This window comes from Chlamydotis macqueenii, chromosome 4 (assembly GCF_036417535.1).
Source record: "Chlamydotis macqueenii isolate bChlMac1 chromosome 4, bChlMac1.mat, whole genome shotgun sequence".
NCBI lineage: Eukaryota > Metazoa > Chordata > Aves > Otidiformes > Otididae > Chlamydotis > Chlamydotis macqueenii.
In genome coordinates, this window is record NC_141559.1 from 18,423,435 (window position 1) to 18,450,649 (window position 27,215).

At 42.6% G+C, this 27,215-nt stretch overlaps 1 protein-coding gene and 1 long non-coding RNA gene across 4 annotated transcripts; one reads left to right on the plus strand and one right to left on the minus strand.

Moving 5' to 3' along the window:
* Positions 1 to 1,821: 1,821 nt before the first annotated feature.
* On the minus strand, positions 1,822 to 7,882 carry LOC147600853 (uncharacterized). Its single transcript, XR_015258381.1, has 4 exons — positions 7,588 to 7,882; positions 3,981 to 4,220; positions 3,349 to 3,446; positions 1,822 to 2,001 (listed from the first exon to the last, which is right to left on the minus strand). It is a non-coding gene; the product is annotated as an uncharacterized LOC147600853 (long non-coding RNA).
* ABCG2 (ATP binding cassette subfamily G member 2 (JR blood group)) lies at positions 4,213 to 25,916 on the plus strand. Of its 3 annotated transcripts, none has more exons than XM_086746218.1 (16): positions 4,213 to 4,545; positions 9,846 to 10,058; positions 11,627 to 11,686; positions 12,167 to 12,281; positions 13,452 to 13,604; positions 14,025 to 14,182; positions 14,892 to 15,043; positions 15,509 to 15,613; positions 17,122 to 17,372; positions 19,548 to 19,630; positions 20,744 to 20,833; positions 21,463 to 21,587; positions 22,715 to 22,869; positions 23,795 to 23,884; positions 24,585 to 24,682; positions 25,164 to 25,916. In XM_086746218.1, exons 2-16 carry the CDS (start codon positions 9,853 to 9,855, stop codon positions 25,312 to 25,314), a joined length of 1,992 nt encoding a protein of 663 aa, XP_086602344.1. In that variant the 5' UTR covers positions 4,213 to 4,545; positions 9,846 to 9,852; the 3' UTR covers positions 25,315 to 25,916. The 3 variants fall into 3 exon arrangements, with proteins under 3 accessions (XP_086602344.1, XP_010126866.1, XP_086602345.1); XM_010128564.2 differs by having other exon boundaries at positions 17,125 to 17,372; XM_086746219.1 differs by lacking the exon at positions 9,846 to 10,058.
* The last annotated feature ends 1,299 nt before the right edge of the window (positions 25,917 to 27,215 follow it).

The following is a 27,215-nucleotide window of genomic DNA, read 5'->3' on the forward strand; positions in this document are numbered from 1 at the left end:
AATCGGGCAGCTGGGAGGCAAAGTATGACAGTGGACACAGAGCGGGGTTGTTAGAAGGAGCTTGTGGGAGGGACCACTCTGATAAAGGAGCTGCACTTTTACACAAAACAACAGATAGAATAACTTCTCTTGGTGCTTGTATTGTCCGCTTCACCATTTCCAGTGTGGATAGCAAATGGGATTGTAAGCGCATCAGGCCCTTCAGCATCTCTTTTCTCTCCTCAGCTGTGGACAATTCCTGGAGGTCTGTTTTCTCCCCAGGGTGGTGGGAATGCATGCCACAGAGTAAGCATGAGGGAACCACAGTCTGCTGGAGGCACAGTTCTGTGACACGCTCATCTCCCAAAGTGCCACCACAACCAGCGCGCTGCGGCCGGCAAAACTGACAGGGTGGTCAGGTGTAATTTCACTGGCATGGGTGATAGCAGCTCTAGGGACTGTTGCGTTCATCAACAGGAAACAGAAGTCTTAGATATTTCCTAAGTATTGTTAATTTTAAAGCATGCATGACTTTGGTTTAAAAAGCGAAGTAGAGACAAGACACTTGTAAGACAAAGGATGGCAGGGCTGCAGAGGAGTATAGCTCCGAGCCTAAATTCAGGTGGAGGGAACACATCCATGAAACACAGCCCACTCCAAGCAGCAGGGAACCTCCTGGGAAACCTCCCACTCAAGTAAAATGTGTGATGTTAACATCGTAGTAATTTAACCGGTACTTTTCTGAGGCATGGATGAAATGATTTGATGTGTGAATGTTGAGCCTTAGAGGGGAAAAACCTATCATGTTATTTTCAGGGCTAATGGGACAGACCAAAGGGACTCCTGAGAGATTTGCTTCTGACACCAAACTCTAAGTACTGTATGGTACCATGCCAGCCTGATCCACAGCTCAAGAGCAATTCCTGGTGAGCATCATAGAACAGTTCAGGTTGGAAAGAGACGTTTAAAGGTCATCTAGTCCAAGCCCCCTGCAAGGAACAGGGACATCTTCAACCAGATTAGGTTGCTCAGCGCCTCATCCAACCTGGCCTTGAATGTTTCCAGGGATGGGGCATCTACCACCTCTCTTGGCAACCTGTTCCAGTGTTCTACACCCTCAATGTAGAAATTTTTTTTTTATGTCTAGTCTGAATCTACCTCGATCTATTTTAAAACCATCGCCCCTCATCCTTTCACAACAGGCCCTGCTAAAGAGTTTCTCCTCATCTTTCTTATAAGCCCCCTTTAGGTAGTGAAAGGCCTCTATACGGTCTCCCTAGAGCCTCCTCTTCTCCAGGCTGAACTGCCCCAACTCTCTCAGCCTGTCCTCATAGGAGAGGCACTCCAGCCCTCTTATAATCTTTGTGGCCCTCCTCTGGAGCCTCTCCAACTGGTCCATGTCCTTCTCATGTTGGGGGCTCCAGAGCTGGATGCAGTACTCCAGGTGGGGTCTCAGAGAGCAAAGAGACAGAAGAATCACCTCACTCAACCTGCTGGCCATGCTTCTTTTGATGCAGTCCAGGATGTGGTTGGCTTTCTGGGCTGCAAGCACATGTTGTTGGCTCATGTTGAGCTTCTCATCCTCCAGCACCCCCAAATCCTTCTCGTTAGGGCTGCTCTCTATCCATTCTCTGCCCAGTCTGTATTTGTGCCAGGGATTGCCCCAACCCATGTGCAGGACCTTGCACTTGGCCTGGTTGAACTTTATGAGGTTTGCACATGCCCACCTCTCCAGCCTGTCATGGTCATGTCAAGCAACATCAGATTCAGACTCCACAGCACTTTCTATCACTTCAAGTTTTTAATAGCAATTACTCATACAAAATGTGTTATCTTCTCCTCTTCCTTGTAAATTATTATTATGGTTTTTAAATATTGCCTCCAAGTGCTGGAGTGAAAGTGCGGAGCCCTTTTCATGTCTGAACAAACGGGGCAAACCCAAGGACCTCACCGTGGTTGGCGTGGTGGCTGCACAGATTCCAGCTTCTGTCCCAGTTCATGGACAGCTGGGGTGGTGACCTTCTGCCAGATTTAATATTAAACAGCACATGAAACCCATGAAAGCTGTTTGGAAGCTTTGTCTGATAAGGCTATACCCCACTCGTGATGAGTATAACATCTCAGGGTTTATATATTGCTAACTGATCAAAGGTCAGTTGCGTGATATGGGTGTGTCACGCATCTGACCGAGCGCAAAACACAAATCTGAAAGGCTGTACTCTATGCTTAATCATTTACTAATATTAAGTATTTTTGTGATACTGCTACAGGTTTGTCCAGAGATAGATGAGGAAGCTTTATGAATGCTTATCACACGTTGTCAACTGACAAATAAACAACCAAGGCAGACATAGCCTTGAAAACAGTAAGATAAAAAAGAATTTATTAGGGTAGAATTCATTTGTGAGTTTTGCAATCACTTCTGCGGGCACAGGTTTCAAACCCTGCAGCAGTACACGAGCCCTGGGTTCACCTGATCCCCTTGCGAGCCCTGCAGTAACAAAACTGACGAGATGGCAGAGCCTGCACTGTCTCTCTCTGAAGCAATCTGTAGTCTTATCAGTGAAGAATCTGGTTCCTACACTGTTTTTTATTACTGATTTTAATGTAAATAGCTCTGTACATGCTTTATACAAGACTATCAAACAGCTCAGCAGCTAGCAGTGTTGATAACACAGTCCCAGCAGCCTCACTAGTAGATGTGCTCTAAGAAAGAAAAGTTCACAGTGGAATTAAGTAACTCCTGGCCACCTCCCAAAACTGCAGAAAGACAGGCTCAGTACCCTTCACTCAGTGTTTCATACTGTAATGCAAGCATGAGATGTGGCTTTTCTGTAGTTAGTTTACTCCGTGTCTGAAGGCAGGAACAACTGTGTATTCACCCATTCAGAAATGATCTCAATACCGATACCCACAACTAAAATAAAAATAAATAATATTTGGTTATAATAGTAGTACAAATATCTGTGAGAACAAAAGAACGGTAGTTTTTCATCTCCATTTTGTTGTTGTTGTTTTGTTTCAGCATGAGTGCCAGTCGTGCTAAGAGCGATAGCCACCTCTGCATCCTGCGCAAACGCTCTGGTTTTCCCTGACTTGCCTGGGCATAGTCCAGATCTGATATTACAAACGGTCTCCTGAGGTTTCCAGGCCAGCCCGATATGCTCCCTGAATGAGATAACAGTATTTTTGCACCTATTTGCTCATACGTGCACCTTCTCAAATGCTACCGGGGCTATGGTCTTTACTACCTGCTAGGATGCTTGTAAGTCTTGTATAAATACAGTACAGAGTTAATGATGATAAAATTAGTGATAAAGGAAAGAACAAACTCCCAGGAGCATGATTCTTGAATGATGAGATACTTACCATCCCAGGTTACAGCCAACTGAAAAAGCTGACCTTGTGATGTTCTGACTCAGCTCTTACAGGCAGCCTTAGCATTTTCTAATTAGTGATGAGTCTTGCTAGGAAAATAAGAGCATAAAGTTCACGCTTTTAACTGGAAATCATCTGTAACATGTGTTCTTCTGCGTCCCTCTGCCAAAGAGGACGATTGCAACCACATGAATTTGTGCTCTTGTCAAAGCGCTGGCAGAGCCCTCCCACAGGACAGTGCCTAGGACGCTGGCCAAGTGCAGGCAAGCCCAGCTGAACCGAAGGAGTGCCTCCAGCATCCCCCAGAGCCTGGCCGACCTCACCTTCGAGGTTACTGGGCTCAGAAGCTACAGCTGCCCTAGCAAGCAAAACCGCGTCCGTTATCCGTGCCACTCCAGATGTTAGTGTGGCTCCTGGAAAGCTGTGGCCTGCGCTGCCCAGCAGGCCCAGCCAGACAGACAGCACATGCCCCTACCTCATGTAACGAAGACTGCCTCAGCTTTGGTTCCTTCCATAGCATCAATTACATGCCCACGTATTATTGTCCTGTGAACACCCCGCTCTGATGGGCTCCGTACAACCTTTGCATTATCGCAGGGATTTTGAACTGAAGGAAAACGTACCAAGATACTACCTGTCTGCAGGTTGCTGGGGGAGAAGACTTCACAACCAGCTGTGTCTCGTCTGGTGTGCCACACTGGTGTTCATCGCGCCCTGCTAGCGCTGCCAGACTCGGCTGTTGCTGCGAGCCTCTGGCAAGCGGAGATGCTATGCGTCATTCTAATGTCACCGCTACTGACGCCGTTGGGTTGGGGCGGCTCCCGACAAGGTGCTGCGCTCCACCTCACTTACGACTTGTTTGGCTAAAAGGAAAAAAAAAAAAAAAGGTGAAAGTTGTGGCTCGTCCTGGCCCTGCCCTCCCCACGAACCCCTCTGGCTTCCTCAGGCGCAGGGAGAGGGTGGAGACTCCCTGGGGTGACGGAGCCTGGGGAGCCCAGCCCCGGCTCACCGCCGTTTTGCAGCAGATGTGATGACACGGGTGGGACTGCCCTGCCCCGCAAGCTGAGCGACCCGTTGGGGCTGCGTTCCTACACACCACGCTCTTTCTCTTCCCTGGCTTCTGCTTCCCTTCCACCGCCTCTGCCACCTCCTCAGCAGCCCTGCAGCGCTGACCCACACCTGCTGCTGGTAAGTGCGTCAGTCGCAGCAGTTCAGACCTTTTCTTGAGGTAGATTTAATTTGGTGTAGTGGCTCGCTTCCCTGTCCATGAATTGCTTACTCTGCCATCGCTAGGGAATTCAATTCAGCAGCTGTTTTCCTCCAACAGCCGAGGAAAACACGGCAAAACGCTTGCCTACCTTTTCCCAGTTTTTCAAGGGATTTTATTGAGAAATTTGGCAAGAAATTAATGAAATATGTTTTATAAATGGAGGACGAAAGCTTCAGGGCTTAAAGTAAAATCAGTAAAAAGGTGAAAAGTTAGAATATTTTGCAGAAACTACCATATTTGGAGTTTGCCCATGCATGTTAATGCACCGCGCATAACACGCGTGCAAATGCCTGACACACAGAGCACCGCTTACTCGGTCCCCAATTAACACAAAGGGCTCTTTTCACAGAAGGTAGGTTACAAATCCCCAGTAAATCGGCTGGCAATTAACTTAGAGATTGCTCGAATCGCATTAGCCTTTTTTACTTAAATGGTTTTCATTTCCTACGCGTGTTCCTGCGCAGGAGGGCTGCATGGTCCTGGGCTGGCAGCACTGGGCTGTACTGTCCTCTGTGCGTGCCCACATCCATCCTCTGGCCAGCCTACACCCCTGAAAGTGCCCGCCACGAAAGAGGAAAGAAAAGGTGTACTTACAACTTCTGTGAATTTCTATGTATCCAAAGTCTAAAATGAACATTTGTAGTACATACTGTACTGTTTCAGCTTGCAGATGGCAAGACTAAACTTTGTACCCATTAAAAATGAGAGAAATAATAGCTGACTTAATTGTGGTTCCTCTGGCAGGTTCAAGTGTTCAGAAAAAAAAGGAAACAGGCTATTTTTTTAAAGAGCTTGAGCCAGCTTCCTTTAGAAAACTCTGCTGAAAGCTGCTTGTGTCTCTAAAAGTCTTCCTCCTTCAGTAATTTCAACACTTACTCTCTATCGAGATAAAATACTTTGAATAACTGCCTGGATTTTAAAAAATCAATTAAAATGCCCTTCTGTATTTTGCCACTTAACATTTTACTACCACTCCTATAGCATTGTTTTCTCTGTTTGAACTGCAAATCCCTCCGGTGCCAAAAGCTTTGCAGGAAGACTGGCAGGAATGAACGTTACTTTGCTTTTTTTATAGACAGTCTATCTTAAGGCACACAGAGAGGTTTACTGAAATTCCTTGAAAGACTCCACGTATGGTATTGCTGTGGTTCAAGTAGGTTTAAGTCAATGGAACTTTGTGTTACATTTTGTTCATGTATGTACAAGTCCCAGAAGAATACACAGAAAAGTGACCAGACTGAGAGTTTCATTTTCTGTGCATCAAAACAGTGGGCAAAGAGATTTCATGGTGGGTTTTAAGAATGCAGTTTCATTTTGCCATTAGTAAAAGGTTAAACCTCAAGATCCAGCACTTTGCCTCCTGACAAAATTTTCTGAGACTAAATATCTCTGAAGAAAAGGTTTTTCTACTAGGCTTGAACTGAAATTGATGCTGAAATCAGTGGCAATAAAAGTATTTTAGAAAGATGTGGGAAAACAAATGAAATTTTTATAATTCCCAAAGAGTTATTAAATTTTATATGTAGCTGATACAAAAACAGAGTTGATATGATGAGGATATGAAAGACTTTATCATATTAACGAGTATTTCTGAATACAGCAGGCAGTACATACTGTCATTGAATCTCCTGCTCATTTCTGATCTAAAGTAGATTATTCACAAGCCATTGGCAATGAATTCTAGGAAACTTCACTTAAAGAATTTTAGTTTGCATAGGAATTGATTTGATTAACATTCATCATGGTTGTTTCTTTGTCCTGCATCTGCTCAGAGTTAAAATGTTCCATGGCTGTATGTCACATTAAATGCAATAAATTATTTTTTAAACAAGGCCTAAAGCAATGTTTTAAAAATCCCTTCCTAAGGAGCAATTGCAAATAGCTGACAATTATATTCGCTGTAAAGGAGCACGTCCCTGTATTCCCGTAGTGCAGTTTATTGCTAGATCATAAATGGAAAGGTTGGCCTATAAAATACCTATAAAAAAACTGTTTATCTCACTAGGAGTACTTACCCCACAGTGAAAAAAAAGGTCTCCAAAACCAAAAAGTGATGGAAAGCCTAACTTTAGCACATAGGCGTTATTTCGGCATTAACACTTCGTCTTCTCTCAGCTCACTGTTAGCTGAGATCCAAATCTCCTCTCTTGGAGGTTTCCACAAGTCACCCAGGCAAAGCCAGCGCTGCCCCAATCTCGTGTTGGCAACGGTCCTGCTCAGAGGGAGAAGTTGGGTTATGGGGCTTCCTGAGGCCCCTTCCCACCCGCATGTCCAGAACTCGGTCATTTTGTCATCCCAGGGAGCTGCTGTGATGGACTCCTTGCAACGGTTACGCTCCTTGGAGAAGAGAGAGCTAACACAGATTTTGCAGAGCAACTGATAAATAACCGTTCAAGTTTTAAGTGAATGAGTAGTCTGCAATTTCTTTCTGCAGTGAATTTGAGTAGCTCTATTAGGTCCAGCTAAACCTGAATCCAGTTTCTACCCACAGTTGCCATTAACCAGTGCCTTCGGAAGGGACAGCGTCAAAGAATACTATTTTTCTCTGGTGGATTTGGGCAATCAGTGGGCTAGGGCCTTCCTGAACTGGAGGTTTCCTGTCAACAGCTGTATTACACAGTCACAGAGGGCCTGTCTGCTATGGATGTGTCTCATCCTTCCCTGGAAGACTGAATCTGTTTCATCCCTAAATTAAAAGTTTGTTTTCTAAAGAGTATTTCTGAAATTTCACTGCAAGTGCTGAGGCAAGATTTTATGCTGGTCTTTGGAAAAAAATCAACAAACCCAAATGAAACAAAGAAGAATTTAACTATTCTGCTGATAATGCCTGAGATCAGACTGCACCTCACTCTCCCCCATTTGCATAAACCCCCTTTAGTATGCTCATAACATAACATCGGTAATACCAAAACATTAAGCTGAGAAAAAAATCTGATCAAGTAAAATACTGATCTAGATACCTTATAGATGCAGTGATATATCAAGGTCAGTCACACTGTCTTCTGAAGAATTCTGCACTCACACCTTGCTTCTGGTTATCCAACAGGGGTTTTGTAACGTCTGGCTGTGGTGGTGACTCAGCAGCTGGGTGCTTGGTACCTTGCTCAACATGCCAGCAAACATCTGCTCAACGTACGGTCAGATGTCAAGTGAAAGGTTCGCACTGCAGTTCTGAATGCGCATGTCTACCAAAACATCCTTCCAAATGGCAATGATTGATGCCCAGCCAAATTAGCCCAGAAACTACTATATAAATAGCCGAATAAAATTAGCTGCTCTCCTGCAGATAGAGAAGACTTCTCTGGCACAACTAGAGCGTAGGCAGTTTATCAATAAAAGGCCTCCAGGCTTTAAATGTTGCACATGTAATTGATATTCAACTTACTTTAAATCCATTTTAGCTTAAATTAAAGCGAGTCCTCTTATAATTGTATTTGGAACACAGTTTATTTTCGTTGTAGAAAAACTGAGCCAAGATTACTGGTTACTAAAACATTAAGACCTTTTATTTTTGCTGGCACAGAAGGCTGCAGTTTTGTCAAGAGAAGCAACCTTGGGCTCGATTTGGGATAGCATGGTTGGGAGACAGTTGAACTGGCCTTTACATGCAGATAGGTCTGTTGCTGAGAGTAGGGCTTTCAGTGGTTTCACCCGTCCGATAGCCATGAAGGAGAGATCAGCTGCCTGTCAAGCAACCTTAGTGAACCGACAAGATAAGGGCTTGTTTTTTTTTTTATGTGACCATATGACTGCGTTAGATTACACGGCTTTTTCTGCAAGGCTCGTTTTATTAACTGCTCTCAAATTTATTCAGAATGTCTGAAATGGTCTCATAATTTGCCTTCTTCCTCGCTGCAAGCAGTGTAGCTATGCTAAGGTATGAGACTGATCATCCCGGAGCTCCTTGCTGCTCATCCCCCTTCTCCATTCCCATGAACTACTGCATTACTAACATTTCCCCTAGTGACAAGGAAAGCAATTAGGCTGCGATGAGTCAACACAATACATAAAGACAGGCCAGATCCTGCCTCTCACCTCAGCTACCCTGTGCCACTCAGGAAGCGCAAAGGGGACAAAGGTGCGCATGCACAAGGGCGGCTGGGGACCGCCCCGGGGTGCAGGCGGATGGCTGATGGCAGGAGCCAGGATGACAACAGGAGGAGACTTATTCCACAACCACCTCCTAGTTTTTTACATGGAAAGCAAATGCAAGTATGAGAATTACTTGGCAGCAGTCTTCATATACACTTGGCAAAATTATTTTTATTATTAAAAAAAAAGCCCCACAATAATTTTTAGATTTTGTTAACATTGCACAGGGGCACTAGAGGTAAAAGGAGTATCTTTACTTCCAAACCACCCCTTTAAAATAGTATATAGTGGGCAAACTCCAACCACATTCTAAACCAGGAACAAGTCTGACGAAGCAGACGGGCAGAAGGCCAGGTCCTTTTGACCCTCGACAATTTTCAGCTGATTTTTTTGGTGAGTCACTTGTTGTACCTGTGGTTTCCAACAAGCGTGCAGTTTGTGTACAGACCTCTCTGCCAGGGGCAGCCCTCCAGAAAGAGCATAATGCCATGCCAGTGCCCGCTGTGAGAGGTACCTACTTCCTCGTACTGGGAGAGCAGAGGCAGTGGGTGTCCATGGCCAGGTGCTCGCCGTGGGGGTGGCTGCCGGGTTGGCTTCTGTGAGAAATGACCTGGTACTGGACATGGCCGCCTCCAGCCAGTTCCAGTGGATCCACCGATAGACAAAGCCCAGCATGTCAGGGATGCTGGTGATGCCTTCTGAAAAACCTGTTTTGCCCATCATGGTACTTGATGAGCAATCTCCCTGTCCTCCTTTTCTTGACCCAGAAGCTTTTCAATCGTATTTTCTCCCCATGTCTTGCAAGAAGAGGGAGCGAGAGGGCAGCAGGGTGGGCATCTGGTGGCCAGCCAAGGTCAATCCAGTGCAACAGACCATCAGGGTGGAGGGGGACTCTTTGATCTCCCTAACACTGCATGTGGTGGGAAGCACTACGGCAGACTCAGCTCCACATCAGATCTATGCCATCTCAAGGTCTGAGCACACAGGACCCAAACTTCCTACCTGAAAGAGAGAGATCGAGATGGCCCACAGTAGGTCCAGTGCCGAACACTGAATCCAACAGACAAACCCTTCCTCTCCATACCTAATCAATTCTTCCCTCTTCTGCCCTGTTTTTTATTTATAGAGGAAAAATGGCAGAAGGCCAGACACACCTAAGTATTCAGATGTCGGACCCAAATACAAATGGCATCCCCAGCAGAAAGCAGTCCTCTCTAGACTTAAGGGGCAGAGGAGGAAGCACACTAACCTTTCACAACATCTGCTACCATGTGAAGGTGAAGACTGGATTCCTGTGTTGTCAAAAGACAGTCGATAAAGAAGTTTTGAGAGATGTCAAGTAGGTATTTAAACATCTCTTTAGAGTATGTGTATGTTTTATTTTTGTCCAGACAGCTAAGTCTGCTTATGTCACTGAGCCACTAAGCACAATATACAGAACTTGATAAAGATTTAGAAAAAGTGTATGTATGTGTCTTTGCTTCATGTTTGCTATAACTGTGCTTAAGCTTCCTACTAGGCCCCGGTGGTCCGCAGTCATTAGAGCTGAGTCCGTACAACAGAGAGCTCGTGCTGCTGGGTGCCATTTCCCCTGCCCCAGGCCTTCCCAGCCTCTATCAGCATGGGGGCACGCGAGCCACCTGTGGTCGTTTTACACTACCTGGCAAGTCTCCCACTGTGCTGTGGTGTTCAACCGAGATACTCTCTCTCAGGAGCCTGTCCTCCATGCTTGCATCTCATTCCTAAGGTCATCTGTGGGAAGGCTAATTCTGGGGTCTTAACTTTAAATGTTTAAGACAGTAATGCAAGCTAACGTTAGGTTAACTTTGAAGAGATGTAAAGTTTCTCCTTTTTTGTTTTTTGTTTTTTTTTTTTCAACATTGAGCACTACTGCAGTAAAGGAATCATGCTGTTATGGCTTTTGTTCAATAATCTATGCATAGAGTTTGCCCATTCACAGTTCAATTGTTAAGCTGTGTGGCAAGTAACATAGAATAGATTGGGTTGGAAGAGATCTTTAAAGGTCATCCAGTCCAACCCCCATGCAAGGAGCAGGGACACCTTCTACTAGACCAGGTCACTCAAAACCTTATCCAACCTGGCCTTGAACACTTTCAGGGATGTGGCATCTACCATCCTCCAAAACCAATCCTCCTAGTTTGCATGTCATCAGACCCTAATAACAGCTGTAGTGGGCCAGACCCACAGCCAGGTACTCAGATCACTGACACCTGGGTTACCGATAAAGCTGGAATAACATACAGACAGGCATTTGCATGTGCAGTGTGATTCTTGCGTACACCAAAGCTTGTTAAGAGCAGGTTTTAGGAGCTAGTCAGGAGAAATAGCAGCAATGCCTTCACATGTTCCAGCAAAAAGAAAAAAAAGGCAGCAGTATTTCCGTATACTGTATCATTTCTATAGCATCTTTCCTCCAAATATTTAAAAATCATTTCTATCTAGCTTTTGAGTTTGACATGATTTAAAATCAGATACAGAGAAACTGTCAACTGCAGTTTCTGCAAGTACAGACAAATCCCTAGAGTATGTTCTGTCTACAGGGAACTGCTAAGAGAATAATATCTTTAGACTGAATGTGGTTAAAGCAAATTTGTGCTTCACTTCTAGAGATGCATGGGGAAAAAGCATGCATATAGGTTTTGTTACATTTTACTCAAGTTTAAGTGTTGTCCTCATTATATGAAGTTCTTCCTGAATTTGGATTAAAAATTAAGGTGGAGTTTGATCATAAATACTGTTTGTGATAAGGCAGCTTCATTAATTCCAAAACTAATGGGATGCAGAATGTAGTTCTATAGATAATTTACACTAGCCTACCCGATGAAACAGTAAGATACATAAAAACACCCTATCTATTTTGCAAAACCTATTTGTTTTGTCTTACAGTGGCATCATGAGACCAGGACTGAATGCAATTTTGGGACCCACTGGTAGTGGTAAATCTTCGTAAGTGCCCTCTTTGCTCTACACAGAAATCACACCAAGAAGAAAATGCACCTGCACATACTTAGCAGTAATGGACAGTATTTTCAGGGAAATTTTTTTTTTCATTTAGGTCTCTGCAAATCTCACTGGTTTCTGAGAAATACCTGAATTCAAAACAGCCAGTCAGCTTACATGACAAAGATGTAATTCAATTTTAGTTCACACTTTACTGATGCACTATCTTCACATATCGTTCGAGATTACGCTCATGTTATTGAATGAATGGTCACAAATGCACTGTGAAATTGTGCTGATCTCATTGCCATAGTAAATCAGGACAAAAGAAACTCGGCTCTTGAAACTTGCTGGGAGCGTTTCTAAATTGCAAACATTTAACATGGGATGCTTGTATGTAGCTGTTCGTTCCATGAACTGGGTTTGTTGTTTAGTGAGTTTACCTCCTGCACATTCTTCTGACAAAGTAACCAACGTTTCTCCTAGTCTACTCGACGTTTTGGCCGCAAGGAAGGATCCCCATGGGCTTTCTGGTGACATTTTGATCAATGGAGCTCCTCAGCCTGCCAACTTTAAATGTACCTCTGGATATGTAGTACAGGTAAGTAATTGTTATTACTCTATAGATTTTATTGTTCCCTTCTGACTGCAGTTGTAAGAAGTCACTGCAGCGTTGCAAGCACCTCACCTTGATCCAAGAATCGAGGCTGCTGCAGTCGCAACTCTCCTCATGTCCACCCTTGCTGGGAAAGAGACTGCTTTGCATTTGAGTCTCTGTCCTTAATGCTCTACAACCAATGAGAGCAGATGCTTTGGATCATTTCCCTTCTTGTTCTCCTTTTTGGAGGAATTAACGTAGGCTACCAGTATGTACGCAGTCTTTTCCAAGTGTGATACTTTCTGGTAATATACAGTTTGTACCTCCGCTTGCCCAGGATGATACCACTAACTCCTGCTCTGAGAAAACCTCTGTCCTGCTGGGGTGGGCTGGGGAGAAGGACACGTGAAGGACAAAAGAAGGAAAACCGCATCCCTCTCTCGGTTTCTTTCCCCTCCCCACTACTCCTGCTCAGCGGTATGCTTGCAGTTTATCAAGACCTAAAGAGGTGTGTCTATGAAAACCCCGTACAAAAGTACAGTCAGCATGTCACAGAAAGGTAGTCTCTCAGAACACACGTGACTCTCTGAACTTCCTACATCTGATAAATTCCCTTCACAAGAAAAGAGCAGCTAATATCTAAAAAACCTGCCCTCCTTCCTCCTTTGCTGAAACAAGCTTGGAAAACGTTCACCCTACCCTACATGCACGCAGCCTCTCTTTTCCTTTCTTCTCCTCTCCCTGCTCTCACCTGCAGTGAGCTGAGGCTGCATTCACAAACACACAGTGACAATGACCTGAGCTGTAGCTGCTCCTTAGGTCCCTTTAGTCCTTCAGTATCTCACTCAACACCTCCAAAAAACTGAATAAGGTAAGAATACATGAGAGAGAGTTTTGAATACACTGCTATTTATGCATTTTGATATGCATGATGGAGAATATGTCTATATTGCGTTGCTTTATGAATAAAGGCAAATATAATTACATGCATGAAATCAACTGTCTGCTATGACACAGGCATTGAAGATGCACCTTAACACATGTTTTGGCAGTTGCTACTGTCCCTCTGCAGGCAAGGACAACATAAAACACAGGTAGATGCAGTTCTCAGAGGAGAAAAATAGAAATTGCTAAGTGACCACCAAGTATCTATTTTTTTTTTTTTTAATGAAGGATGATGTGGTGATGGGAACCCTAACTGTAAGAGAAAATTTGAAATTCTCGGCAGCACTCCGTTTGCCAAAGTCAGTGAAGGAACAGGAAAAAAATGAACGAGTGAATCAGATCATCAAGGAACTGGGTTTGAGCAAAGTGGCGGATTCCAAGGTAAGGCGTGCAAATATATGAACTTACATTGATGAATAATGAACAAATATTAATTGATTTATTTAATTAACTAAATAGCTCGACATGGAAGATTAAAAAAAAACAATAAATAGTCTATTTCAGTAATACAATAATTAATAAAATTTCTGTATGGCGATCTGTATAGACTCTGCACTGATACTGCCATATGCTATTACATTGTAGGGAAGGGGAAAGGCAGTCTGTGATTGGAGAAAAAAAGAACACCTCAAGTAATACTAACATTAAGAAACGGTCTATGTGTGAGGTAACATCTACATCTGTACCTGAGAGTAGGGTCAAAATTTCTTACAACTCTTCCCAAATGCCATGTCGGTAGGATGCTGTTCACTCAAGAATTTGTTGTCGGGCCAAACAGACAAGTTTCCTGTTTTGCGGCAGGTTGGCACCCAGTTCATTCGTGGGGTTTCCGGAGGAGAGCGGAAAAGGACCAATATTGGGATGGAGCTCATCACGGATCCTGCCATCTTGTTTTTGGATGAGCCAACTACAGGACTTGATGCCAGTACTGCTAACGCGGTCCTGCTGCTACTGAAAAGGTGATGGAAAGAGCTTCCTGTTTTCACCACTCTACTTCGCTACGTTTCAGTTGTATTTGACTTAGATTACAGTTAGAATGAGCAAATGGGGAAATCAGGCATGTAATTGTTTACCAGCAAACCAAGGGGTAGGAAAAAGCCTGTGTGAATTCTCTTACTCCAAAACAGATGTACAGCTACAGTACAGCTACCTCACAGCAGTACACAAAGTGCCTTGCATGAAGCGTGTGCACACTGGGACTGCAATTTGCCCGCGATACCTGTGTAGTTAGTTACAGATGTTTATTTTCATGTCTGCCTAGCTAGCTGTTTCCCCATCACAAGACCTCAGGCCTGCCTTTGGGAAAAGAAGCACAACACACTCTCTACTTGCAAGGTTTACATAATTTCTACATTTACTACAAGCAAAGAGGACTCAAATGCCTCTCTCCAGTTTTCCGTTTGCATCAAAATCTTCCCAGGATCTTGCCCTCCAACAACATTCCCAGAGAGAGGAAGCTTTTTTTTTTTTTTCACACTGACACTATAACTATGACCTAAATATTTTTCTTTTTCTTTTTCTTTTTTTTTTTTTCCCCTCCCTCCCCTCTCTGGCATGCCAAATTAATCAAACTTGATCAAGGCTGAACTGAACTTGCAAATTCTCTTACCTAAATGCTGAAACAACTTGCAAAGCTAACATCTCTGTCGTTCTTCATTTCACATTCAGGATGTCAAAACAAGGAAAAACAATCATCTTCTCCATCCACCAGCCTCGATACTCCATATTCCGACTGTTTGACAACCTGACACTACTGGCTGCGGGGAGAGTGCTGTACCATGGGCCGTCTCAGCACGCCATCCAGTATTTCCAGTCTATCGGTGAGTACATCTCACAGCAGGGACAACTGCAGCAACATCTTTAGTTTGCACTAACCTGAAAAAAAAAACCACCAAAAGCAGTTGATCAGAATTGGACAGAGTCTGTCCAAGCCCAGGATTTTAACAAGCTGAGTATTTCTCTTGGTGTTTCACCTCCTGACCCATATGTGGGTATGGATGATAGGGCTGACCTCTCATCAACTCTTCCTGGGCACATCTTAATTGGACAAAGCCCAGGCTAGGGTTGAGAAGGGCACATTGCCAGCTATCACCTTGCTTTGGCTGATAGAGCTCTCCGGCAGTGCCGTTCATCTCTCGGGTAGGCAAGGACCTTTTAAAGCCTGCAACGCTTGCAGCGTAGGCTGCTCAGTGGGCACAAAGGCCTGGCTGTGCTCATGACGGCCATGCACAGTCTTCTACCAGTCACACAACCACCGCTTAGGGCTTGTAATGCTGTCACCACAGGCTATGAGTGCGAGCCGTACAACAACCCTGCTGACTTCTTCCTGGACATCATTAACGGAGACTCCACTGCAGTGGCAATGAGCAAGATGGATGAAACTAACGCAGGTATGAAACACAGAGCTGAGTGAAATTATCATACGTGTTTTGCCAGAAAGTGTCCAGCACAACACAGAAAAATCCCTTAAGGGTGTCAGACAACCAATAATCATGTTGTACACGTGTATGGTTACTTGTGTGCATGAGAGTATTACCTACTGCTGATCCTTATTGCTTTAAAGGTAAAAAAAAACAAACAAACCCCACACTATTCCTAAATCCTTTTTGTTTATATGTGGAAAACACTTAGCATAACCTGAAATAAGTGCCAAACTCACAACCCTATATATAAAATATTCCTCTCTACGCAAGAATAGTTTGCCTCTCATAAACAGGTGTTTAGTGATTTATCATTGCTATCCATTTCTTCATAAACTGACCTGTATACTTTTGTGTAACACTCAAATTATGAGATGTTAAAGGTAAAAAAATCTTTTCCTGTGTTCAAGTTATAACGTCTGGGAATATAAGAAACTGTTTTGTTACCTCTCAACACAGAGAAAGAGCTTTTTTCATCTTTGAGGCAAACCAATTCCAGTCCTGTAGAAGCAGAGATGATAAACCAGGACAATTGTTCTGGTTAGGAACATGATTTGATGCAGCTATGACATATTTTTTACATAACGGAATGGTTTAACTGTTATGAAATTACTGTTTTTTCCTTCCTGCAAGTAGGGTGCGAAGAGGGGGTAGAGATAGGGGACCAGTATTTTGTTGATTTTCTGAAGTTGTGGTAAGGCAGAAACTATCCCCAGACTAACAAATCAAATCTCACCTATGTTCAGTAGCATGCTTTTTCATCCTGTCTGTTGCTACTCATTAACAGCAGACACTCTTTTCACATGAATGAAAGGGGAAGTGATATAATGAACATGCTATGTGCCTAAACACACACTTTCACTATGTCTTTACCAAAGAAGCAACTGGCATTTTACAAAAATGCTGACTGCATTCAGAGTCTGACTAATATTATAGCTGGCAACACATGTTGTATTTGTCATTGGAAAAGCACACACTGGACTACAGTTGAGAAAAAAAGAAGCTCCAGCTGAAATTTCTTTATGATAGACTCAAAAGTTTGACTGAAGTAGACACATGCAGGATTACCTGGATCTAAAAGCCTGGGAGGTCTGGGATTATCTCATCAACTCTGCAAAACAGACCACTTACAGAAATCTGGGTGGGGAGGAGGAAATTACTTTTGTATTAAAAGTGACATTGCTGCCAGTTTGAAACTTCACTGGCAGACAAGGGCTTACCTAGTCAGTCTGCTGGGAAGCCACTGCCTGTGGGACAGCTTGCACAGATGAACACAGAGGTTTGGTGTCATTTACACTGACTCTGTTGAATTGCATGCTATGAGACTGAGCGCAATGAATCACTGAAACTAAATATGCATATTAATTCTTCTGGTTCGTTAGTAACTCTCCCACCACAACATAAATCTTCTGGCTTAACTCCTAAACAATCTTCCCATGCCTTACATAAACGGTCGTATTTCCTTTTAATTTTTTCAGCAGAGAGCACTGAAGAACGCATTGAATATGAGAAAAACTTGGCTGAGAAGCTAGCAGAAAAATACTCCAACTCAGTCTACTACCAAGAAACAAAAGCAGCACTACAGAATATTTCTCTGGGAAATAAAAAGAAATCAAAAACAATTTTCCGACAAATCACATATGCAAATTCCTTCCTTCATCAGCTGAAGTGGGTGTCCAAGCGCACATTTAAAAATCTGTTAGGAAACCCTCAAGCTTCCATAGCTCAGGTAACGCTATTTGTATCTATCCTTTTGTGGTATACATTGGATTTATTCCACTCCTGTATTATATAAGTCATTGGGATGGTTTTGTCTCTTGATATTTTGACTGCAGCAAGCATCTGAAAAAAGAGCGTTCAAGGTCTGGAGATCTGATTTAACTAAAAGGTGTCCTGAATGCTCCCCGATGCACAACATGAGGGACTGTTCAGTAATTAATTTTGGACTACTGAAAGACCTTGGGAGGCAAGATCTTTCCCAGCAGGGTTCCACTGCTCCTCGCCAGGAGTAGGTTATCTTCCAAGTAGTTTCACAAGAACATTTTTCAGGCTCAGCTCTAACTGTCCAGGCTTGGCACGTGGAGTTTGGCCTCAAATCTTCTCCCCTCCCAGGGAAAGTTAACAAACTACACTTGCATACTTAATTAAACTTCCACACACAATGAAGTGCTGGCAGTTGGCTCGAATGTAAAAATATTTTCGTAGTATTGTAAGATTTGTCATTTGGTCATTTGACTGTTCATAATGGCGATGATGTCTTCTGGAGAAGATGTGATGAAGACTACATTAGGGTCTAACACCTGCCATGGAAGATGAGCATGTTCTACATGACTGGCCCTATTAGTGCTGCTTTTTCACAAGAATCAACACCAGAAGTGTTGATTTCCTCAAAGCTGCCCATTGCCTTCAAAATTAAAGAATGCCTGGCTGACCTCTGCAGAACAAGTAATCCTCAGGAATCCCCTAATTCATGAGCCAAACTCTAAAGTCTCAGCACCAGCAAAACTCCCACTGCAATTCAAAGCAATTCTAGAGGAGCCAATAAAAAAACTGGTCCCAAGCCAGGGGTATAAGTTATCTTCAGCATGGTTTATGTAGTGAGTGAACAAACAGCCAGTGTGGAGGGGAAATAAGTCCCAAATCCCTGAGGTTGAAAGCCTTGGAGTATGTGTGTGTGTCTGTATGTTGATACTACAGAGATCCTTAATAATTGCTTTGTAAAAGCTTGACCTTGTGACAAGAATTAGACTCTCAAGGATCTCGTAATACTCCAAGGTTAACAGTCCTGACTTGCTTCTCACAATCTTTTCTATCTCCCCACCCTCATTAGGGATGGATTTTACAAGCATTCTTTGAGAGGCACACAGTTCATTAAGCCTTTTTTCATTAATCTGCTCCAAATTGGACTTGATATGATCCTTGCTTTCCACTGCAATTGGCTTAGGAGCTGAATTATCCCTGACATTTGCTCCTTTCGGCAGGATCTTAGCGATAGGGTACCACGGATCAAGGGGTTTATGGTATTACAATTCATGCATTGCTCACACTTAAAAATGACAGAACTGCCTGATACCATCAGTTTTGCTGAGATTTTTGTCATTTGCATTTAGCATTTTAAAAGTGTGATGTACACACTTCAGTCTTTTAAATTATATCCTTGAGGCAGCCAGTATCTTTGCTATTTAAATTGTGTTACAGACAGCAAATATCAGTGCATCTATACCATAGTATCTTGCTCATGTTAAAACCAATCCTGTAAGATGTGTGATAGAGCCCAACAATTACACACTGTGGAGTGTGAAAATCAACTGCAGTCAGGAAAGACTGCTTTCAGTTACTGGCTGCCAAGCTCAAAGTAGCGTTGAGATAGCTCCACAGAAAATTCCATGGAAGCACTGCAATGAAGAGCCATGGCCAGCCCTAGAGCTGAAGTTGCCCTTGTCCCTGACAGCAGATGAGGAGTCACAGACTGTCCCAAAGAAGATGAATGGTAAAGAGTATCAGTAGGGATAGTAGAGTGATGTTGCAGTACATTAACTTAACCACAACACCTAAGAATGGCTGAAACAGTGGTGAGGGAAATAAACTTAGCTGAGGTGCATGGGATAACGCAGTTCCTCTGGGGAAAGGTTTTATTCCCTCTTTCTAACTTGCTCCACCAAGCCCTTGCTGTCACCCTTCTCCCATCACTGGTGCTACCAGCCTCCCAGCACTCCCAGCAGTCCCAGAGCAGTTCCCTCAGGTCACAGATCTGGCACAGCAAGAGGTCAGGGAAAAGCTATGGTGTTGCTAGAGGAACATTTGGTTTGTTTTTTTTTTTTTTTTTAAAAAAACAAACAAACTATTGAAGCTTTGAAAGTAATGAGAATAATACTTTTCCTCTTCTTTTATTTTTCACATTTAGGTGTGTGTTACAGCTTTGCTGGGACTGGTTGTAGGTGCCATTTTCTTTGGACTTAAAGAGGACTCTGCTGGACTACAGAACAGGTTAGTCAGTTTAGGTACTGGATATCAAAAAATTTGATAAAGCTCCCTCATTGTTGCAATAACAACAGTCAGGAGGCTAAGAAGGAACCCACAAGCTCTTTATGAAATAAATCTACCTCTTCAAAGCAATTACTTCCCTTCACACCAGTAGATAAGCCGACATTAGTGACCTTGAGGTTATCCTGACTCTAGGAAGGTCCCAGCAGAACTGAGAGGGGGATGAAGTTCTGCTCTGCCATGCTGTAACCTGGACCAGCAGTCCAAATTAAGTGAGTAACGCCACTTCTATAGGATGACTTTTTTCAGCGCCCATCAGGTTGCTGAAAACGCCGAACAGCAGACATCATATTAAAAAGGCTTAATTCAGCATGGCAGCATTTTAACTTTTCTGCAGATTTCCACAAGAGAAAAAGATTAAAAATTAAAATATACAGACTTGGCTACATAAACCTGAGTAACCAAAGCTTTGATCTTGCAAGTGCCTCTACATACACACTTGGCTTTACCAGCAGTAAACCAGGAGGACATCTAAAGCTAGATTTTAAAATTATTCTCGTCTATGTACCATTTTAACAGTTGTATGTGCATGGCCTGACAAATGGGTCTGCAACTAAGAAAGCTCTGAGGTCTCAGTCTTGAAACACTTCATAGCATTTACCTAAAAATGGACCAGTTTTAAATTGAATATGTAAGTGTGAAAGCAAAGCCTTAAATTTTAGCAGAAAAGGTGAAAACAATTTACCACATGGCTTATTCAGTTCCTCGTGGGTTGCATCAGACAAATGCCTCATAGACTGAGCATTTTTGAAGTGTTAGGAAATTACATTACAAAAAAAAAAAAAAAAAAAGGAAAATCAGTTCATTTTCTACCCTTTGACTGCATCAGAAAACATACTATCCTTGCATGTAAGTAACAAATACTGCCTGTACCACATCTGCTTCAGGCTTGTTATGGACTCAGACTTACAGCCAAACCTTTTCCCGTGGAATCTGGGATGAGACGTCGCATACTGCCGAGCTCCAGGCACTACTGTTGGGTTTATGGATGCTGTAGTGGAAACACTACACTTACATCACATTTTTAATAACAACTTGCTGTTTTGCTTTTTGTAGAGTGGGCGCAATGTTCTTTCTGACCACCAACCAGTGTTTCAGCAGTATCTCAGCTATTGAACTCTTTATTGTAGAAAAAAAGATATTTACGTAAGTAAAACATACGAAAAGGTTAACAGGGACTACGGTTTGGGAGTTTGTTGGTTTGCTTATATTCCTGCTGTAGCTAAATGTCACTTAAGTACACTTGGGCAGAGTTATCAAATTACTTCACTGCTAGTGCTCATTGCAAAAGTACTTTTTTAGCCTGTTAGTGAGTTGCCTGCAAATCCCCAAAACAGTACCTATGATTGCAAATGGCTTAGAGTTTAAAATTATTAACATCTAGGAAAAAAACCCTGAACACTCAATTTTTGATAAGCTTGTGACTGGCTAGTGAGGACAGTAAATACTGCCTAACTAACTGGATTCTTTAAAGCTATGCATATTACACTGTACAGAAAAGGAAAATTATTTAAGCTTTACCCTCTCTTTCTATTTTGACGACATGACACATATGTGCACTAAAAATTACGTGTGCGAGTATTCATGTTCATTTGCACATGAAAATGCCACCGTTACTATAGTGTAGGGCTTACTGGACATTTGCATTACAATCTAACCATGAAAGAACTCTTTTTCCAGTTTGAGCTAGAATTCATTTGTCTCCAGGTGAAAATAATCTTACTGGTTTTTAGTGATTAAATTTGTAATATGCTGTATACATCTCTGTGTTCCAGACATGAATATATCAGTGGGTACTACAGAACATCTGCATATTTCATCTCAAAGCTAATGGCTGACTTAATACCCATGAGGACTATACCAAGCATCATCTTCACCTGTATAATTTACTTCATGTTAGGCAAGTATGGTGTCCTACAGTTCCATTACAACCCCCTGAATAAATCGACAAGGCACTCACATTTATATATGTGCACATATAGATGTACATTTACATATGCTAAAGCGCTGCATCAGCACGGCACTGATTACTGCACTTGCTTTTAGCATACCACGCTGTTCACAGGAAAGACACACTTTCAAAGATTTAAGCATTCATGTCAGAATCTGTGGCGTGTCTCACGTCCGTTGTCCCTGGAAGGAAGTGTGTCATAACTATTACTATATAGGTTTAATTTATTTCTTTTCATTTATGGCTATCTGAGCTTCCAGTGACTCTTACAAGATACTTACTCCATCCTTGCAAGAACATCTATCAAAGGAAAAGTTTTGTTTTAAGAACTTAATATTGTGTGAATTAATATCAGCTTGCTCTTTTTGGTGAAATGCCTTCTGGTTAGTGAGCAGACTTTGAAAATTGCTGGCACCAACTTTTACAACACTAGAACACCTTCAAACATCATCCTCAAAACATGTCGCAAGCAGCCCATTCTCCTAGGGTAAGGTTTCTGATCATGACATCCTTTTGGTATGTCCCAAAAGCTTGAAAGCACAAACAAAACCAAAAAACAATCACAGATTGCTTTGGTCTGAGTTTTGTCCCCTAAGGAATGGGAAACAAGGCCACATCAGCAAGAGGCTCTCAGACTGTGAAACTGTCACCCAAAGGCCACCAGGTCCATTAGGAGAGCGCTCTACTGGAAACAAGTGAAATGCTGTACAACTGCTGCTCATGGAGACACACTGGAAATTTCTCCTTTGATAGACAACTTGAAGCCATGGTGATGCCTTCACCTTAGACTGTGTGGAGTACAGTACTGTAGCTTCTACCCAATCTTCTGCAAACTGTCTCCAGTGTTACTGCAGTTATAGGCGTACTCCTTATTCATCCTGCTCGCCGTTGACAGGGCACACACATATGGGCTGTCACGAGCCCCACTGCAGTCTTGGGTCTCGGTGACATCCCTATGCTGTCAGACAAAATGTATTCTGTACGCAGGATGCACTATGTAAGTCAGGATACTGTTCAGGCTATGGTAGAGCTTTTGGCAGGATCATACTGAAACCCTTCTTGTTCTGATCTTTAAGGTTTGAAACCAACAGTAGAAGCCTTCTTTACAATGATGTTTACCCTTATGATGGTGTCCTACACAGCCACTTCTATGGCACTAGCCATTGCAGCAGGACAGAGCGTGGTCGCTGTAGCAAACCTGCTCATGACTATCACATTTGTTTTTATGATTGTGAGTAGCATTATTCAGTTTTCTGGACTGAATCCTGAAATCCTAGAAATGCTGAAATCTTGAAATCCTAGCATCATAGAGTTCAGCTGAATTCTGCAAAAAGACTGTGGGGTCAGGCATGTCAAATACCCTGATTTGTAAGATTTGAATATCCTGATACTATGGGGTCAAATATTCTGTTTTTTCCTTTTCACTACTAAGAACCTGGGGGCTGGGGGGCTGGGTGTGAGAGGGAGGGAGAGTAGTTCCTCTGCCCTCTTCTCTGTGACTCTGGCAGCCAGTGAATTGCCTGGAAAGCAGAAAAGTGGCCTAGAGCTACATTTCACTCACCTTCCTTTAGCTTTGCCAAAGAGAATTTTGGCTAGCTGAGGACATGACCCGCAGCCTTGTGCTCACTGAGACCACTATCACAGTTGCCCTCCTCAGCTGCAGAGCCAACCATTGGGCACGTTAGCACCGGACAACACACAAACAGCCACACTTAGAAGACAGGCACCATAAACAACGAGGCAGTGCTGAACCAACAACCGAAATCCAGGTTGCTTCATACTCCAGGCACATAAGCAAAACGGAGCACACACCTCCAGCCACTCAACAGACCTGAGTAACTGCAGGCAGTTCATGTGAACCAATGCGGGACCCGCAGACGGGAAGTACCTAGGTTTAATGCACGGGTGGAAGCATTCCCCGTTACTCATTTAGGAGAAGGACCACATGGGGTTATGGCCCAAAGCTGGGCAACAAATTATTCCTTCCCCATCCCCTGTTCTTCCACTGGAAGAGTTTCTTCCTCTAGAAATGCCTTCCCAGTTGTTTTTAATCTGAAGAAGCACAATCAAGAGCTAGAGAAGGTAACAGCACATAATTTGTAATTTGTTTTTCTGTGGTTGTTGGGTTGGTTTTTTTTTTTATTCCTTGCCTCTAGATTTTCTCTGGGTTGCTGGTCAATCTCACAAGCGTCATGTCCTGGCTTTCCTGGCTCAAATATTTTAGCATCCCTCGATATGGAATGACAGTAAGTGTTGTATTTTCCTGCATACAGACTTGGAAAAGATGTGCTAGAAAGGAATATCTTTACTAATGATAAAGAAGACTCCAAACTTTATGGGCTAATGAGCAAAAGGTAAGACAACTAAATACAGCAACCTCAGAACATAGTGCAGTATCTTGAAACAAGAAAGGTTTCTCATCAACCAGCACGCACTGCTGTTTAGAAGAGCTAATTTCTGTAACTCAGAAACATCTCATGAGAAAAACACTAAACAGCACTGGCATACAACTTGCCAAAAATGATATAGGGTAAAGAACAATGTTAACACTACAAAACAATTCTTCTTTCGCCATCAAGCAAACAAAAACTTGTCAAGCTAAAGCTTTTCTCATAATTTTTGATAATTTAAGCCAGGATGATGTTTCGCAGGGAAATTTGGGCTTTAATGTGCCTGTGCAGAAATAGTCTAGCCTGGGGGAGGTATTAAAGCCTGGTGACGCACGGGCGTTATGGAGTGTGGACTGCATACGTTCCTCTCATAAAAGACCAAGAAGCATGCTGCTCGGTTAAAAACATGGGGATCTGGCCAACATCATAAACAGTGATAACATCATGTTTTTAGAATAAACTGGAATTGAATTATATTTCATCTTGTTAATGTATAATTCTCTTACTTACTAATTTCTGTTGTCATTATTTTTGGTTTTGTTTTTTTTTTTAAAAGGCTTTAGAAATCAATGAATTGACTGGTCTGAACTTTTGCAACAGTAGTAGCGACACTAATTTAACAAGCAACCATAGCTATCAACGGACAAGCCAGCTGTAAGTATTCTGGGGCATTAAGATGAATCCCAGCACCAGTAGCTTACAGAGTCCCTGAGTATTAGTCTGTTTATGAGATACTCACTGAGGACCAGCAGAATTTGTGAGTTTTTATATGGAAAATGAAGTTTTAACTGGGTTTTTGCATTCTGTCTGCGGAGAACATTCTGCTTATTGTCATATTTGGTATCTGTAACACTAAAAATATCTGGCATTAGCTTCTCATTTGTTTTTAAACTGCATTTACTGAAACACATACAGGCTATAATCATACAGCCTTGCAAAATCAATTTCAGCTTCCTTCAGTAAATTTATTGTAGCTACAAGAAAAACAAGTTTACAAATAGAAAATAAAATAGTAACATATAGCTGGTGTTTGCCTGGGCTGCTATAGACATGACATCACACTACAACTTCTGAGGACCTTCCTAGATAACTTCAAACTGACTAAATTTATAAATGTGTTTGTGTTTATCTGTAGGTGGTGTACCGGAGATGAGTACTTGAGAAATCAAGGCATTGATGCCAGCAGCTGGGGCCTGTGGCAGAATCACCTGGCTCTTGCCTGCATGACAGTAATATTCCTTACCCTTGCATACCTGAAACTGCACTTCATGAAGAAGTTCTCTTAAAACGAGAATGAAAAATGCCAGTTCCTATTGTTCAGTAGCTTGATAAACCGACTGCACAACTCACAGAATTATTTTTAAGAGACCTTCCATTGTACTTTTGTTTGTGATTACACAAGTCAAAGTGAATGCCATCCTTGTATATTAAACACTTAGTATTAATGTACTTTGCTGAAATGTCTAGCATGCCTCAATTCTCTTTGCCATGAAAAGCATACAACTATTCATTTCTTCAAGAGATTATTCAGAATTTCTGCATGTTCTAGCTGTGAATTTGTTAAACAATGAAACTAATATTTAATGGCTTAACCAGAAAAAAAAAAAGATTCCATACTTTAATTAGCACGTACATTCACTGGCAAGTGATTCAGTCCAAAGCGATGCTGACCAGGACACCAGCACAGTCTTGACTGCTCATGTGGTCACAGTCTACAAGAGACAGTGACAAAAACATCCTCTCCATCCCAGTTCACTTCTCATGCACTTTTCTATTTAAGAATCATTACTGCTCTGGAGTGTACTTGATCAATGCCATCAAGTTTCTTACCTAGTTCTACTGGTAGAAACACTATTTTTTAAATAAAAGTGACCGTGTACTTTCTTACTCTGCTAGTTTGCATCATCTCTGAATGGAAATTCGCATTTTCTCTGTGTAACTGCTAATGATCTTCACTGCCCTGTTATTGCTGCTGCTATGACTTCTTAGTCTTTTTTTTTATGGTGACCAATTTCAAATGTACGTCCATTCGAGATGGTACCTCACTTGTAAGAATCAGTAGGTTGCAGTAACCCTTCCTTGGCAGCTCAGCTTTTCCCCTGGCCCCACGCAGCAATGGTAGTTCATCTCCTTCCATTTGTTACAAGTCACACGCACAGCAGCATCTCCAACAGCATCTCTGCCCTTATCACTCCCCATGATTGTTTTATGTAGTAAAGCTGGCTCTGTTTTAAAGACCTGTTGCTTAATTTTGGCTGTGGTCTACAAATTCCTTGCCTGTTGTCCCTCCTCTTGAGTTCACTTAGGAAGCATACATGCAGTACAGTAACACAATGGGGCACGGCTTGCCCAGCTGTATGGCTTCACCAGTGTGCCTACCATCTCCCAGCAAAAATCCCCAAACACGGCTTATCCTCTATCTTGTAGCTGACCCAGTTTTCTCCTTGCACAAAGCCTGCTGCCCTCCCAGGCAACGGCTCACTCTGCCCTTTTAACGCCTGTACTGGGCACCGCGGTTCCCTGTCTGACATATTTTCAGTTGTCACTTGACGTTTGACATATTAAAAAACAGAACTAGTGCAATGCAAAGGATTTTAACTGCAGAGTTAGGCATAAAAATGCATCAAAGACAACTTTACAGCTCTTTCTTGGGCTGTTAATCTCGCTGCTTCTGCGATGTTCACTCTAGTTTCTAATAAACAAAATGAATACACAAATGCAGTAATTTTGGGTTTGTTTTGCTGTGGGATTATGAGACTCAGCCTTAATGCAATCTTGGGATGCACTGGCATGGCAAATATTCCTAAGTGTCCAAACAAAAGATTTGTTCCATGTCAGCTGTATTTACCATCTAAAGACATGTCACAGGCAGCATCTGACGACACGATTTTGCTATGAGTGAACAGATGCAGTAACCCTAAGCATGTATAACCCTATGTTGCCTCTGTTCAAGCCCAGAATTTGGAATATGTACATTCCATCTTTGTGGCACTTCTTTGCTCGCATTAGGCACTCTGATGTTCAGTGACACCATCTGTAGAGTGGAAAAACTATTTGTGGTATAAATTTTAGTTCAGGACTTTTGCTAGATTGGCAAAATTAAAACCAAGTTTCTTGACATGGCTCTTCCAGTTGTACGTAAGTCACTGAACAAATTTTTAATTTGGAGAGAATTCCACTTTATACT

Excerpts from the sequence above, each read along its gene's own strand:
- ABCG2 (XM_086746218.1), top strand. The coding sequence starts at position 9,853 with ATGGCAGAAGGCCAGACACACCTAAGTATTCAGATGTCGGACCCAAAT. Across the intron at positions 11,687-12,166 it reads ACTGGTAGTGGTAAATCTTC|TCTACTCGACGTTTTGGCCG; the intron begins GTAAGTGCCCTC and ends CGTTTCTCCTAG. Across the intron at positions 21,588-22,714 it reads TATAATTTACTTCATGTTAG|GTTTGAAACCAACAGTAGAA; the intron begins GCAAGTATGGTG and ends CTGATCTTTAAG.